Here is a 17,332-nt window from a genome sequence, read left to right as displayed (position 1 = left end):
AAGTTATTTTATCCTTTAATATGGTTCTGTCATTTCAAGTAAGCAAAAAGATTCAGTCATTTACAATTTTTGGTAAATACTACTCAGTGTCTTTCATTGTCACATACTTTGACAAGTCTCTCTGATACACTTACATGTTGTTATCCCTGTAAGTGAACTGAACTCCCTTTAAAGAAAGTAATAAAAGGTAATCCAAAGTTTCTAACAGTTCACAGCCCGTGAAAGTTGTTTTAAGTCGTGCTCCTCCAGAACTATTCAAACGAGTTTCTTCCTCTTTCCTCCTCTCCAGGCATTCACGCATTACTCTGAGGAGTGTGAGGCTACATGGACATTATCTCTAGGTGTTACAGTAGTTTTAATGTTAAAATAAATTAATTTAATTAACTGTTCATGCTCTCTAGGTATGCACATACTGTCTACACGTAACATCTTCTTTAGTATAATATTTCCATACAAAATTATTTCATAATATATTTCAGAAGTTTCCTAGAGATAAAAAGCTTTGGACATTTTTACTTTAATGCTACTGAATGCAGAAAATCAATCTATTTTGTTAAATGGAACCTGTGGACTTAAGTTACTGTATACATTTTAGATGAAAAGTTAAAGGCTTAAATATAACATTTCAATGGAGGTTATTTTGCTTCCTTATGAAACTTTACAGGTTCCCAAAAACCAAAATAAAGCAAGTTTGAAGAGTGGCTGGTATCAAAGTTCATAACACTACTCCCACTTAAAGTTTTTAATTCCTTAGAACAAGTAGCCGAGATACAAAGTAATCATTTACAGACCATAGACATACTTTATGAACTATCCAAGACACCAGTGTAGAGATGCTGACAACAGAATTGACTGCAGTTCATTTCGGAAGGCAGGGGTATAATCAAATACCATGAAACACTACAGTAAGAATTTCAAATTACAATGAACTGAGGAGTAGGTTTCACCTGGTACAAGGCTTAACTTCATTATGCTGACAGGTTATGAACTTTTTGGGGCAATAGTGGAGTACCTTAAATGTTGTATCTACACTGACATTCAGGCAAGCATAGCTGGAGAAGCTGTACTCATGAAAAAGACTCTAAACCAGGTCCTTCAAATTTGCATCTACAAAAGCAAAGTAATAAAACTACAAAGATAGATGAGAAAAAAAATGAAGGAAATCATCACAAAAGAAGATGAAATACCTGTTTAAACAGTTCTGTAGAAAGAATTATTGACTTAGAGTTCAAACTGGCAAGTTCACACCAGTCAGAAGAGACCTATTAAGGCAAAATAAAGAGTTCTAAGGGCAAAAGAATGAACAGATTACTCTCAGAGGTGATAAATTAATTTACAAAGTAACTCTCAAAAAAGGGAAATATCTGAGATGTGCTTTATGTTGGAAGCCAAACATCAACCATGTCAGGCATGCCCTGGGCAACAGGAAAGACATGCAAAAACAAGCCAGAAGAAATAATTCCGTTGTCAAACAACACTAGGTGGCTGAGAAATAGAACTTAAAGCAATTATGAATATACAAAACAAGTGGTAAAGAAAGAAGAAGGGTACAAATGTACCTGTACTCCTACAGCAGCACTTGATGACAAATTCTGAACTATGAAAGAACAGCATCAAATTACAGTCACTTGCAAAGATGTCTCTATATCACAGTAAAAACATTCACCATAAGTGAACTGGTTTCTGTTCCCCACTAACAAATTTCATATATAAGCATTTTATTTTAATATGTTAAAGCTATTTTTTCCCCCTAACTGAGCATCTCCTATCAGTTTCTAGTCTGCAGCACGCACCAACAAATGACACAACACGTCAAGAAGATGACATACACGGGAATTTGCTTTCAGAAACCAATTTCTGTTTACTCTGAAATATCTCTCAATGCATTCTGCATGTCACATATAAATACACTTTTTTCCAGAAAGTGCTTTGACTTAATATAGATTCCAAGAAAATGTCTTGCTATGCAGAAGTTACGTGAATTTGATTTTAACTAGACTTTAAATTGTAATAAATCCCAATTTTACTCATATAATACAGGGTAAGTTTGCACATATACCTAATCCATTCAAAATAAACTAAAATAATTCCAATTAGAACAAAGTGCATATCCATGCAAATTTTGTACTGATATAACTAAGTTTGTAATTGCATTGCAATTTGTGCTGTTTGGTTGTTTTTATTATTGATAGTATATAGAGATTCATCAGAGTTCCTTATAAATATTTGCTCCCCAAATTCAACTCCTTTCTCAAGATTCCAGGAAAGGGGGGGGGGGGGGGGGGGAAGGTAGAGTGACATGATATACGATTCCCTTATGCAAAACCTACCTCTACCCGTGCCCTTTCCAGTTGATGATAATGTAGCATTAACCCTTGCTTACAAGGGCATAGGGATAAGAAGCCCTAGAACACTCCAATTTTTCCTGTATAAACAGGAATAAGTTTTAGATTAGTATTTCACAACGCACTTGTGAAACTCCATGGTCAAACCAAATCCCAGAACATTTTCACAACTGTTGCTTAGCTACAAAAACAAAACAAACGAAAAAAACAATCAAAGAATAGAAGAGCTAGCAAGACACCACAACCTACTTACTGTCCCTGCCTACTGGTTAGTGCCACAGACACACTGCATTTTCAGCTCAGCAAATTGTACGCCTCTTATTCCAGCCCTTCAAAGTCAACCTGACTAATTGTGCTGGGGTGGGGGACGAAGATGCTTGGGAAAAAAGACTCATGTGAGCCATCTGCAAAAAACCTATGTTTTCTCCACAAACTTAACATTACTGTTTGTTAAAAGATGGTTGTGCTTATTAATATTAAAGTGCAGAAATCCTACCCTAAGGCAGCTAAATAAGGCCATTCAAAAAAAAAAAAAAAAAAAGAGGCAACTTCTTTCTGATTCTGTGGATAGAGTAGCAGACAGCTTTTTCTTCAGTGAAAATCTGTCACCTTCTCAGAAATGACTACCTATGATGCCATGTGCAAGCAGTGGCAACCACGCAGAAATACCATTTCTGCTGCATATAATTCAATATTCCGTGCATAAAACAAGAATTACTCAAAGAAAAATAACTTAAATGCGGGTCAGTCTCAATCATGCAGAACGTCAAACACTTCAATATCAAACATTGTCTCTGAAGGAAAACTTTTGCAATTCATCATTATTTATAGGTAATAATCCAGACAGTTGGAATAAGTAACACCAGCCACTTTAAGAAGGTTGGGTAGCCAGAGACATAAGGTAGGCTCACATAGAACGCAACACAGCTAATCATGATAGAGCCCTCCCAAGATGCAACAGGCCAAAGACAGAACCTCCAAACTGTTCCTGGGCTTCTTCACTGCTCTCTCCAAGTGATGTTATCAAGAAACTCTGTAACAGAAATCTTAAAAAAAAAAAAAGGACGTGGAACGTATTCAGACGACTTTCAACAGCTTCTAGTACCACAAAAAAAAGAACGGGAGTAGTTTCGTGTGTAAACTGAACCTGAAGTTGGCAGGAAATTTGTTTTCCACCCTCTTCCCCTTATTACATCTATTATGTGCCCTCTTCAGAGTCCCATTACTACTTGTTCCAGACTCACCAGGTGCATAGAGAAGAAAGGAACTCAGATAACATGTATAAAATAACAGAAGAAAGAACCACAGAATGTTAGAGGTTGGAAGGGACCTTTGGAGATCACCTAGTCCAACCTCCCTGCCAAAGCAGGTTCACCTAGAGCAGCTTGCACAGGAACATGTCCAGGTAGGTTTTGAATATTTCCAGAGAAGACGACTCTGAAGAGGGCTATGTAGAAATCAGAGCACGCCACAGACCTGGTAAAATGCATAAGCTTTAATCTGGTAACTATATTTCATCAAATAATATGAGTGACCACTATTGCTTGTCTTGGGGGGGGGGGGGGGCGGTGCGGGGGAAGAAAAAAAAAAAAAGGTAAAGTTTGGAAAGAAAAGGTAAGGTTTGCAAAGAAAACAAAGTCTAAAATACAACTTTCCGCCCCCCCACCAGAGGATGACATAGGACAAACAATGCCCATCATTAAGCTAAGAACATAGCTTTTCCTCAGATGACCTTTGGGAACAGCTCATCTCTCACTTTTCTCATGGTTCCAAAATAAATTAGCACTTGTAAAGAAAAACTATGATCTTGTCCATTCAAATACACCAGAAAAATGCATGAATGGACAAGCTATTCAGTGGGATAATAGGGCTTTAAAAAAACCATATCCTTAACTTTTCTTTTTTCCCCAAGGACTCTCATGTTGACATCTTTGTAAGAAACAAAAATCAAGACAGGAAAGTAAAACTTTTTCAAGTGAATTAAATGGCCACTGGCTGCACTAAAGAATTACAGACAAAGAAACTGAGACAGCTTAAGTAACCTGGTATTTCAAATGCCAAATAATTATTTTGGAAGGCCAATTTAATTAAACAGATCAAGAACACAGAGTGAACCTTGCAGCAACTTGTGTCCACACGAGCACAACATTTAGCTATACTGCAACTTCTGAAAAACAGTAGAAACTGTGTTAAGGGAAGGATATTCTCGAAAACACTTAACTCTTCCCTCTTTGAGCGGAACTATGTTGATAATACACATAATTAAATACCATTTTTTATGTTTTTGAACACAGATGCTGCAGAACACTTAAGAGGCTGAGAGGCACTGAAGGATAAAATGGTAACAATTTGAGTTTGGTCATGAAAACACATGAAGGATTAGATATGAGTACCTTTCACTCAAAACAGTAAGCCTGCTTCACGTAACCAACAGCATTTGCTAAAGATTATAATTTTCTCAATCTTGCCTTGGAAATTAATTTCCCTCACTCCCTCAATTAAAAACAGAGACAATGCCACACATGTCATCACACAGCTCTCACCTGACAACACAAGAAGATCCTTGAGCAATATCAGGATTATTCGTATAAAAACCAATCTGTGGTAACCAGGACACAAAACAGGTATCTCAACGTAAAGAAACTGGCTTCAGTCATAGCACAATTACAGACTTCACGTATTTACTTAAATTAATCCTTCTACTTATCTCAGCTTCGTATTACAGAATTCAAGCATTTCAGAATATAGCTGAACTCAACTTTCAGCAAGTTATGATATCCAATTATCACTTGATAAACACTAAATTTCTAAACATGAAATGTTTAGTGAAGCATGGAGAGCCTGGTCCAGACCAACCTCTATACAGCTTTTGCTGCTTAGTTTGTATCTCAAAGATAATACACTTTTAAAAACTAATTCCTGATGAACTTCTTTTGTTAACCTTAACCAAAAACTGTAACCTCTTTTCCAATACAATTATTTTATATATTCTATGAAAGCTCACTAGCATCTTATTGAATTGAAATATATTTTTTTTTAAGTTTGAAAGAATTCTTTCTATATCCAGTCAGCTTTGTTTGAGAAATTAATCTCATCTAATTTGTACTAAACACATCACTGCAAAACAAAGAACAAAACCAGCTTCAACTGGTGGGGGGGGGGGGGGGGAGGAAGGGCAGAGTGGGGCAAAGAACTCTTTTTTTTGTATGTTCTATGAAACAGGGTTTAGTTCTTTTAATATTCAAAATTCAAAAGCCATGTTCTAAAAAATTAAGTATGTTGAAGTGTTTTAATGCACTGGAGCTGAAGAAACGTAGCCACGAATGTGTCTAGAACTAAATTAAGCTCACAAAGCAAAAGGAAATACAAACAGGACAGAAATCTAACTACCACATGGATAGCAGCTTAGAGAGCAGTTTCTGGTCTACTGAAATAGCATTTCTTCCTAAGCACACCGACTATTTTCAGTGGATATTCTGTTCTTTCAGGAAAAAAGAAAAACAAGATGGACAGAAAAAAGAATGGAAATTAAAGTAAAAAAAAAAAACCTGTCAGGACTGAGACACAGGAAGACAGGTAGCACTTGCATCTATACTAAGATTGATTTTTAAAATAAAGGAAAATAGAGGGAAATAAAGAGATAGATGTCAGACTAAACAATTGGCCTCGATCATGGAATTCAATGAGCTGCTATTTTAGAAGCTGTATAGGGATATTATGCCTGAACTCATCTCTACTCCCAGACAGTATAAAGTCTCAAAGTGCAGCCTTCCAATTGTACAAGTGTGGAAAAAGCCTAAGGAAGTTCTTCATTATTTAGAGATGTATTGTCTTACTTCAAAAAAGCTAGAGAAAAACAGACACTTGGACAACAGTGATAAACGGATAAGATTTTATGGAACTGCTTTTTCGTGCAAGTGAAAAAGTGAGAAGTGACCATCTTCCTAAAAGGACCACATGCAAAACTACTACTTTTTTATGTCTTCGTAGGTTTTCAAAAGAAAAAAAAATGAGTTTACTTTCATACTCTTAACTTCAAAATACGAAAAACATTTTGTACTGAATTATGCTGTTTCTCCATTTGCACTTTTTTAACAACAGCACCTTTCCAGTAAACTCCATATAATTTCAGAAGTATCTTTTTAAAGTGAAAATTGTAGAGCACAGATAAATATTGCTGGCATGAGGATTAATATTTTAACAAAGTGCCTAAGTCAGAATCATCATTTCACCTCAATGATATGCCATACCACAACAGGTAGCAGGTGCTATCTCTCCAACATAACAGAGCTTCAATTCACCAAGACTACGTATGGGAAGAAGGGTTACTGAGCTAGCACGTTAGATAGCTCCTTGCCACACGTCAAGATGGTAGCGTCAAGCAGTGATCAGCGCAATGTTTCTGGAGGCAGTTTGCATATAGGCACTGTGATTGTTACATTAACAGTCAATTTCATGGATTTACAGCGATGCCATTGGTTTTATTTCTTTAATAATAATTGTATATTAATACCATTCATGCTATCATCAGTTCTGAACTGACAGGGTACATGTCTAATATGCGTTAAATAGTCTAAATTAAATTATTAACACAACTAACATGTTTAGAGTAATTCCTAAATTATACTCCTACAGTGGTGAAATATAGCTATAATTAGGTACATTAGTTGAGGTTTGAAGGGACCTCTGGAGGTCATCTAGTCTAACACCGCTGCTCACAACAGGCTGGTCAAGATTTTGAATATTTCAAAGGGTGGTGACTCCACAACCTGTCTAGGAAATCTGTTCTGGTGTTTCATCACTGCCAATTGATAGACCCTCACATTCGCGTTCAAATGGAATTCCCTGTATTTCAGTTTGTTCTCGTTTCTCCTCATTCCATCATTGGGCACTACTGAGAAGAGCCTCACTCCATCTTTTTTACTCATCCCCCAGCCAGGTATTTGTACACAGAGCTAAAACCTCCCTGAGCCTCCTCCTCTCCAGGCTGAACAGTTCCACCTCTGTTAGTCCTCTCCTTGTACATCAGATGCTTAAAGCCTTTAATCAATGCTGCAGTCCTTTGCCGGACTCTCTCTGGTGTGTCCGAGTCTCTCTTGCGCTGGACAGCACTCCAGGTACTGAGCAGAGAAGAAGGACCATCTCCCTCGACCCACTGTCAACATTCTTCCTACTGTAGGCCAGGAAGGTGTTGGCCTCCTTTACTGCAAGGGCCCATTGCTGGCCCATGGCCACCTCATTCATTAGGACACACACACCCCCCCATCAGCCCTCCCCATTCTTTCCCTGCAAAGCTGCTTTCCAGCCAATCAGTCCAGCCTGTGCTGGTACAGGGGGTTGTTCCTGCCCAGGTGCAGGACTTCGTATTTCTCTTTGTGGAACTTCGTAAGATTCTGCCCGTTTCTCCAGCCTGTCCAGGTAGGTCCCTCTGATACATCAGCCACTCTTCCCACTTTTATCATAATCTACAAACCTGTTGACGATGCACTTTGTGTCATCATCCAGGTCATTAATTGCCTTGGTATCAATGCCTTCAGTACAGCATTAATGACCAGCCTCCAGCTGGACTTCAGGCTGCAGATCACAATCTTTTGAACCCAGCAGTTGAGCCAGTTCCCGGTCCACCTCACTGTCCATTTACCTAGCCCATGTCATCTGTTTGTCTAGAACAATCATGGGAAAGTGTAAAAAGCCTTGCTAAAGCTGAGATTGTATCTACAGCTCACCCCTCATCCACAGGGACAGTCACCACGTTGTAGAAGGTACGGTTTCCCCTTTGTAATTCCATGCTGACTACTTCCAAACACCTTTTAGTCCTGAAGAAGTTTGGAAAGGATTATTTGCACCACAACCTTCCCAAGGACTGAGGCGAGGCTGATCAGCCTGACATTTCCCGTGTCTTCCTTCTTGAAAATAGGAATGACATTTGTTTTGTTTTTCTCCCCAGATCCCAGGAACCTCCCCTGACTGCTGGGACTTTTTATAGATGACAAAAAAATGGCCTTGCAGTAACAACATCCAGCTCACTCAGCACTTATGGGTGCATCCCATAAGGCCCCATGGGACTTGTATCTCTACTTTAAGTTTTCCCTAACCTGACCCTCCTTTTTTCCATTAATTTCCAAATTGTATCTTCAGGCTTTTACCATGAACTATTTACTGATAAGAAGATGATCAAGCTGGAAAAGTAACATTTTTCTTACTAAAACGGCTTATGGACTAAGAATTTGGCATCACTACCTTTTTTTTTTTTAAAGAAGGCATTACTATCCTCTTCAAGATTATCTATTAAGATTCTAGTGAATTTAAGGTATATCTGAACTCAACTATCAAGTCCTCTTACATTACGATTACACCACTGTTACAAATTAATTGTACAGTGCTGTATCAGCTAATTCACCACAAAAGTGTCAGTATTTAGTTACCACTGAGAATCCTACCCCACTTATGCTAACAGCAGCATTGATCTGCACGCTGACACTGAAGCTGCTGCATCTCCTTTTATGCTCTTTCCCAGCTATTGTCTTATATAAACACACCTGCAATAAGGCTGAACAATGACAAAATTTAACAGAGAACAAGTTGCTGGGTCATATTTTGTTTTCTTTCATGCTCCTTTTAAGTTTTATGAGTACAAATCGATGTAGTTCTACAAGATAAAGGGAATGTGATTATAACTCATACACTATTTAGGGGGGTCTCTCCTGTTTTAGCCTGAATTTTATTACTGATTTATCATGAAGGTTTAAGATGGCAATTAGAAAAAGACAGCGTTCTACCAAAAGCTGTCTGTAAAATAACAGTAATAAAACCAAGCTATTTTTCAGTTTTATTTTCTTATTAGCAAGTATATATATTTAAAGAAGTATGTCTAATGTAAATAAAATATAACGAAGTTGGTCTACAGAGCATAGTCAAAACTGGAAGAGGCATCAAGAACGTCTCAACCACGGAAATTGCTCCAAACTAAAGCCTGATTTACTAGAAAGTCCACAAAGGTAAACTGGGCTTTAAAACTTTGTGCTTAGACTGCAGCAGAGGTTTTGTTTATTTGCTTTTAAAATCTTGTATCATTTCTGTTACTTTGTAAAGCAGAAATAAACCAATATTTACCCAAACACTAAATATTAAAGGAAGACTAAAGAAAAGTCAGTATCAGAAACTGCAGAGAGCACAAAATGAAGTTTCAGTTACCAGTTGAAGCAGCTTTCTGAGATGATCAATATTTTGATACAGTTGTAGCACATAAGAGTCTACATATATTTAAGAACATGAATTCATTTATAAAATTGCAGTCAGCACTGTTCATGTTGTATAAGTGATCGAAATGACCATACAAACCAGATTGTTTCTATACCACTTTGTCCCCCTCCTTAATTAATTTTTGCTCCTCTTCTTACAGGAAACTCTTATTTATTACAAATAATCAGAAAACATATTTCTTGCCAACCAACTTAACTGAATCATGACAGACTCAAAACAGAATCTTTTAGTTGCAAATGCAAAGTGGTATCTTTTCTAACGTGCAGTAAGCCACAACTTCATTTGGGTTGCATTTTGGATGGGGAAAAAGCCCAGGAAGATAAAATTCATAAAGCCTTCAATTAATACAGAGATACCATTCAGATTTAAACATCTTGATTTATGTTATGATTTATGTGAAAAATTTAAAAAGAACTCCAAGGTTACTACACTATGTCAATTTTTATTTATATACATATATATATTTTCTCTCTCTATATATATACATATATATTCTCTACATATCTCTCCATATATATTGATAAGATTTTACCAATAAAAATACTTTTCAAGAACTTTTAGGTGACAAAATTCCTGCAAATTTAGACTGTCTACACAGCATCTTCTGGAGAGCAATTATTCTGTTGTATATTTTTCATATTCATGTTTTGTTTATTCTGATAATTTTTTTTCTTCTGTAAACACAGCATAAAAAATAAGTTGTCTTAATTAACATGAACGAAGGCTTCACTACTGCTTTTTACAATTGACTTAATTTACAGTGAAGTGGTCTACATTTGAATGGGCTGTTGGGCTAAAATACTGTACTTTAAGAACCATACATTGGAATGGTTTGGTTTTAACATCAAGAATAGGAACTACTCAACAAATGGAGGCTTCAGAAAGCTTGGATTATTAACAACTATAAAACAAACCTTTAAAAATTCCAGCAAACTGCAGCAAAACATTCCCTAGGAGTATTTCATATTGATGAACAACAAATAAGAATTTCTTAACTGATAGGAAGAGTTTTACTTCAGAACACGTTTGAAGGAAGCTGTACTAATGCATGAAATAAGACTTAAGTTGTGATAAAACTTCTGAAAGTCTTAAAAACCAGGTGGCTTTTTTTACTTTTCTCTATTAGTTTCTCAAGATCTCAAAGGACAGGTGAGCAGTATCCATCCAGTATTATATTACAGTACACAAAAGGACTTGTACGCAATAAGCAATTAAACTACTCAGAAGCCTAATGAAATCCACAATCAAACAGTGTAGGGACTGACTGACAGACACTGGAAAAATGAAACAGCACAAGAGAAGACAAAAGGCTTCAATCAGAAGCCTGCACTACCACTACTATGTAGTCAAAATTTAACAATTTGCATTAGACAAAAATGGGAATATTTTCAAGGAATCAGCTGGCTCTAGGAAATGTCATATCATCACCACTGTTTTGACCTTTGATGAATCTGAAAGATGTATCTAGCTGTCTGGTTTTAGAAAAGGTACAAATTTTAACCACTCTTTATAACTCAGATATTCAGTCCAGACAGCACAGCTAATCAGTTAGTTTAAACATCACACAAAATGTAACAACTACATTCACAAGTGTAGTCCGAAACAACTGTTTTTCCCCCATTCCAAACAAATGGATATTCTAGTATAACGCGTAAAACAGAAACGTAAAGGAGGAGTTGACTTTAATGAGGAAATCCATCACCTCTGTAACAAATATTAATTCTCCACATAACCACCAACACATTGTGCTTCTAATGCTCACTTAAAAGTCTACTTGCTGTGGGTGTTGTATTAGGTACCATTTTGCAGAACATGCTGAATCGTATCATGTTGCTTGGTCACATCTTTAGCTTACTGAACCCACAAATGAAAATGATGACATTCTAAGCTAGCAGCTTACATGGCCATAGAAACATCTCACCATCTTACAGCCATCTTGCATCACTAGAACAAACAGCAATGAGACAAATTCCACAAAGAGAAATGACTATGACTTGAAGCAACAAGCAGAAGTGAAGCATCAGAAAGTCAAACAGACGTCACCAGTTGTTTAATTCACTGGATTCCTCTTTCTCCCAGAAGCTTACAAATAACTGAATGCAAGAACAGCCTAGAGTTCTTTTCCTACAGAAGCAATTGCTGAAGAGCAGAGGGTTTTTTAGGATTCAGATGCAGCTGTGCAAGGGAACCAAGCCTCATTATTTGAATCTACCTTTGTCACTACTAGCTGGAAGAATTTTGAAAATATCACCTACACAAACTTGGAGATACAAAGCTAAACCCTTTTATGAACATGGTTTTCAAGCGTTTGCAAAGTTTATTGGAATTACAAAATAGAACTCAGCAAATTTTGACATGTCTTACAATTTAGTGACTGGAAGTATGGTTCCCAAATATAAACTGTCCTACAAGGAACACTGTCTTCTTTCCAAGGGGGCACCATATCCCGGTATTAAACAAAGCTTATTTCTGGGGTATCCATCAATCCACTATGAAATAGGGAGTTTCATAATTGTTAAAACAATTCCTGACCCTTCAGAAAGGGTACCTGAACAAGTCGTGCAGTTTGTAGTAGTCGGTGTTGCATCTTCCACTGGCAAGACTGATTAGAATTGAACTTTCCAATAGAGAACAGCCTCTCACGCCTTTGTACTGAAGAGACTGGCATCTTCTGGGAGAATACTACCCTGAAGTAATCTGCTGGTAAGATCGATTTACTGCCTTACTTATAAAAATTCTCATAATAAATCAAACCAAAGATTATTTAACTGAAGTAAGATTTGGAGTGCAACTTTTTTCCTCCTTTCATGTAATTACATGTTTCATAATTTAATCTTGATCTAAAATATTAAACTACTATTTGACTTAGAACCTGGACATTATTATCAGACTGAAAGTGTGTGTGTGCATATATATATATATATTATAGATAAATTCAAAGGATATTAAAGCCATAAAAACTAAGAAGCCATTCTCCATTCAGCTCACAATCCCTATTTCATTTAGTGATTTTTAATTTAGATTTAACAGATAAATATACACCATATCCAACCCAGTGATTTACAGTTGTAAACAAGCAATCCATGCAGCCATGAAAATTTGGAGCTAGAACATAACTTTAAATACAAATATGTATTTTATACCTGTAACAAAATTTTTCTTGGAAGTAGACTTATTTTTTAAACTTTAGTTCTCCAGCTGAGTTAACTTTACAAAAAATAAACAAACTAATGAACTCAAGACAACTTTATTAGTACATGTGACACTATTTTCAGGAAAACCTTAATCTTTTGCCAAAAAAACAAAACAAAAAAAAAAAAATCAAGTTTGAGCTGTCAGACTACCACCATTGAAAGGATCTGTACATTGCATTTTATCTTATTTGTTAGTGTACCTCAGAATGCATTTTTAAGAATAAACTGATGAGGTCTTAAAGATGGAGTTTTCAAATGAAATGTTAACTGGCCCTTAATGATAGTGATATGAGTGTAACATTGTAATGAGATCACTGGATATACAAAAATGTATTTGTTAAACTCTTGGTGCAATGAAAACAAATTTTCTTTTTCTCTATAGAAAAAAGAGCTCTTTATATAGATATTTGATGCCTTACCTCCAAGTCACAGCTGTATTCCGTGCCATCCAGAAGCATCACTTTACACTGCACAGTTTTACTTTTCTTGGGAGACTTCTGAGGAATGATTTCTGTTTTAATTTCAACTGTCTGCACTTCTTTTGTCTCTCTTTTTTCTTTTTCTTCTTGTTTTTCTTCCTTTTCCTCTGCAACTTTCTCTACTTCTGTTTCTTTACCATCTTTGGCAGGCTATATAAAATACAGTTAAACAATGATTGAAATTCAGGAAGATGGATATTTTTAACTCGTTCATTTCTTTTATAAGCTACTAATAAAATAAGACATCAAACTTTCATAAAAGTTACATACATACTGGAAGCACAATAGGCAGTGTAACCATTAAGGTCTTCCTTTGGGGACCAGATATTCTTGCTCTCAAACTACAGAAGGTGTCTTTTTTTTTTTCCTTTCCTTGAAATTAGCTTTTTTTTTAAAAAAAAAAAAAGAATGTTTTATTGGCCTTTTTTCCTAACAGAAATAAGTTTAACATGAAGCTCCAGGAATTATACAAAACTAAAAAGTAGTGTTTATGAAAGTGAAGCTATACAGAATCACAGAATGGTTGAGGTTCAAGGGACCTCTTGAGATCATAGTCCAATGCCCCTAGGGTCGCATCCCAGTTGGGTTTTGAGTATCTTCACAGATAGACACTCCACAACCTCCCTCGGCAATCTGTTCCCATGTTTGCCCCACCACCACAATAAAAAAAAGATTTTTTTTGTAATTTGAGATTGAATTTCATGTTCTTAATTTGTACCCATTGCCTTTTGTTGTTTAACTGCATACCACTAAGAATAGTCTGGGTCCTTTTCATTCCCTCCCTTCAGGTATTTATACATGTTGTAAGATCCCCCTTGACCCTTCTCTTCTCCAGGCTGAACACTACAAGCTCTCTCAGCCCCTCCTCATATGAAACATACTCTATGCCCTTAATCATCTTTGCCACCCTAGAACACAAGGTTCCAAGTGTCCAGAACTGACATGCAACTTTTCAAACAGACTCTGGAGCACTGCAATTTGGCTTGGAACTCAGCACCAACCTCCCAGAATGAATCACTAAGGACAGTGACCACAAGCACGGTTTCTAGGTAAAGGGTAACAAAAATTGATATTATAAGGACTCAAAGATAATCCATTTGTTACTTCTCGTGTTTAAATCACTGGGGAGGTGATTCCTGCAATCCAATGGCTTCAGAGACAAAGTTGACTTAAGAAGCTTCTCCTCTTATCCTCGCTCATTTCTACTACAACAATACAGTTCAATGTTACTTTGAACTATGACAAAGTGCGAGGTTACACTAAAATTAGACATCTAGAACAGTTGAAGTAAAAAATGGTCTGCCACAGAGTAGGGGCCTTTAAAACCAGCTATGTTACTCATAACTCTATCAACCCAACTGCACAAAAGGTCAGTGCTGTTATTTGGCCATCCCCCCCCCCCCCCCCGCCCCAATACAATCCTAACAAAGCCTTACATGAATTACATACAACATGAATCATGTCTCATTAAAATTATTCCAAAGCCCCCATTAGCCTTCCCACACATACCTGTGTTTCAGCACTACTAACGGAGTGTTTTTCTTCCTTGTCGTTTGCTTTAACATTATGCTGATTTTCAGCCGCTGCTTCTTCTAAACTCTTTTTTGGCTGAGCCACCCCCTCTGATGTCTGGCCTTCACTTTCTTCAACTACTTGTTCTTCCCCTGTGGTCCTTTTCTTGGTCTCATCTTTGGGCTCAGCCAAGGTATATGATTTTTGTTTCTTAAGCCAGGGGGGAAGGAAACGAGAAATACCCTTGCTTTCAGGTGAAGCTTTTTCCTTCTTCTGGCTACTTGGACTGCTTTGGCTAGTTGGTGCTGGGACAGAGGAAGAATCTTGAGCTTCTTCAGAGGATGTTTCCCTGGACTTTTGATTTACTGATGTCTCTGATGCTTCTTCAGGCTTGTCCTTGGCTTTGTCTGGTCCCAGCTGCTCAGAATCTTTCTTTACTTCAGTCTCTGAGCCAACTTCAGTTGTCATTGTCAGAACTTACACTAAAAACAGCAACAACAAAAATAGTTTTGTTAAGTAGCATTACTACTTTTACTGACACATTATTTGCAGTAATTTGTAGTAATAATCTACAAAAGTTACTAATTAAACTTAGCGGGGTTAAAGACATACTTCTTTTCAAATTCTCAGCTCCAAATAAAACCAGTAAACTAAAACTTAGTGCTTGAAGGTAAAGATTTTCGAAAACACTACTCTAGAGAGATACATCTACCAATAGTTCCCTTCTCCTTGCTAAAAATGTGAGTGTGCTCACTGAAATGCATTTTTCTATTATAAGCTACTCCTAATGTTATCAGCCAAAATTATTTCAGTTCTCTTTCTACTGGACTCCTTGGCTGACCCAGAAGCTCAAATTTCAAAAAAGCATCCACCTTCTCTAGTTAAACTGGTAGATACAACCCTCCTACTATTCAGTGACACTTATCAACGTAACACAAGTTTTACATTGGAAGTCTTTTTTAAATCAAGAAAGAGTGCACGCTTCTAGTTGTTCCTCTTTACATTAGGAAAAGCAATTCTTGCCTTAAAAGAGCTCAGTTAAAATATCTATACTCTTAGACCTTAAATAACTCTTCCATACTCCTTATCATCCATATCTTTTCAGCAAAGAAGCAACCAGTAGGCTTACAGTTGACAGTACCAGAAGCAGACATTGATTTTAGATGGGAAGTCACAGCTTTAGTATTTAAGTATTAGTTTATAGACAAATCTGTTCCCTTTAAAGTTAAAGGTGTATTTTCACAATTCCCTTATCTTAGTCCACAGTGAACCAGGGGTGGAGATGAGGAAAATGAAAGAGCAAGCTTACCAAAAAAATAGGAAAAAAGGATAACTAGCATGACACCGAGTATAAAAAGAATTAGAAATTGTAAGTCAGTGAGACTGTTGAAATTGCTCATAATGCTAGGAAGTGTACTTTTTTCTTTTAAAGTAAGATTGGTTTCTTAGTCATGAGTTTATACTGATCAACATAGAATCATACATAAGTCTTACACTCTCACCACTTCTGCATGTTCTTCCTTCAGTGAAATTAAAGAAAAATCATAATACTGTACCAACAGGATATGCGATAATAATCTTTTAACATTATTTGCTGTTTCGCCAAAAAAGATTAACTAGAATAAACAAATTTTGTTAGCTGTGTGGCACTGGATTTTGCTGCATTACTTTGAAAGTGTAACATAACTAATATTTACAATTTATTGAAGTGAGCCAACCAAAATAAGGACACTGGGGTCCAACAAAGTTTAAATGGTTAGATCCCATTAGAAGTCACTGATATTTATTTACAGCCTTCTTCAAACAATTAGTTTTAAACTGATGGTCTGTTTGTCTGCCCCGAAGGTTAGCAGGTTAGTTACAATCACATGTATAACTTTAAAACACTGGGCCCTCTCGATTAAAATTGATTGCCATCAATGCCCGCCATTAGTCAGGAGGCTGAACTCAACAGCCGCTGCCCCTACCCCTGCTGCCCAAAAAAAGAGTCAAGGAGAAGGTAATCTATTCTGCCTTGATGCAGTTAACTTGCACACCACCTCAAACGGCACTTGAAACCAACTGGAAGCTAGTTTAGATCACAAGGCAGCAGCAGCACGTTGCCTCTAAGTTTCCAAAGCACATTCTTAAGTAGTCAGAAATAGTGAAACTAAGCAATTCCCAAGGACAAAAAGAAGAAAAAAAAAAAAAGGAAAATAAGGAAACTTATAAATGCCCAAATACACAAGAGAGAAGCCCTTCTAGCAAGAGATGGACAATACTGAGCCAAAGGAAACAAACTTGACAGTTATCTTAGTAAGAAGCTTAGACATAGGAGCCTTGAACCACCTACAGGCAAATTCATATTAAGAAGGCATCCTGAGACCAAAGGCAGGTGTTTCTGTGTTCACTACCTTAAACTTCACTATCTAAACCAAAACATTCACCAATGGGGAAATTAAAAGAAAATTTTGTATCTTTACTGTTATACTAGAGACTTCTGAACACATTTCAAGCTTAAATATTAGTTACCTAACTATTTCCTTCACTTTCTATAAAG

The 17,332-nt window shown here is 36.7% G+C and overlaps 1 protein-coding gene across 20 annotated transcripts in view; it reads right to left on the bottom strand.

The window, feature by feature from the left end:
• Positions 1–17,332, bottom strand: part of EPB41L2 (erythrocyte membrane protein band 4.1 like 2) — a 121,802-nt gene that overhangs the window by 60,647 nt on the left and 43,823 nt on the right. For all 20 annotated transcript variants that reach the window (XR_012586227.1, XM_074580715.1, XM_074580719.1 and 17 more), the window contains 2 exons: positions 14,791–15,275; positions 13,222–13,431 (listed from right to left, as the gene is read on the bottom strand). Coding sequence is in view for 19 of the 20 variants with exons in the window: in XM_074580715.1 (XP_074436816.1) it covers positions 13,222–13,431; positions 14,791–15,261 (681 nt within the window). In the remaining variant the exon portion in view is untranslated. The remainder of the gene's footprint in view (positions 1–13,221; positions 13,432–14,790; positions 15,276–17,332) is intronic.

The sequence above is a fragment of the Larus michahellis genome, chromosome 3 (assembly GCF_964199755.1).
Source record: "Larus michahellis chromosome 3, bLarMic1.1, whole genome shotgun sequence".
Lineage (NCBI taxonomy): Eukaryota > Metazoa > Chordata > Aves > Charadriiformes > Laridae > Larus > Larus michahellis.
This window is presented reverse-complemented; position numbering and strand designations above follow the sequence as displayed.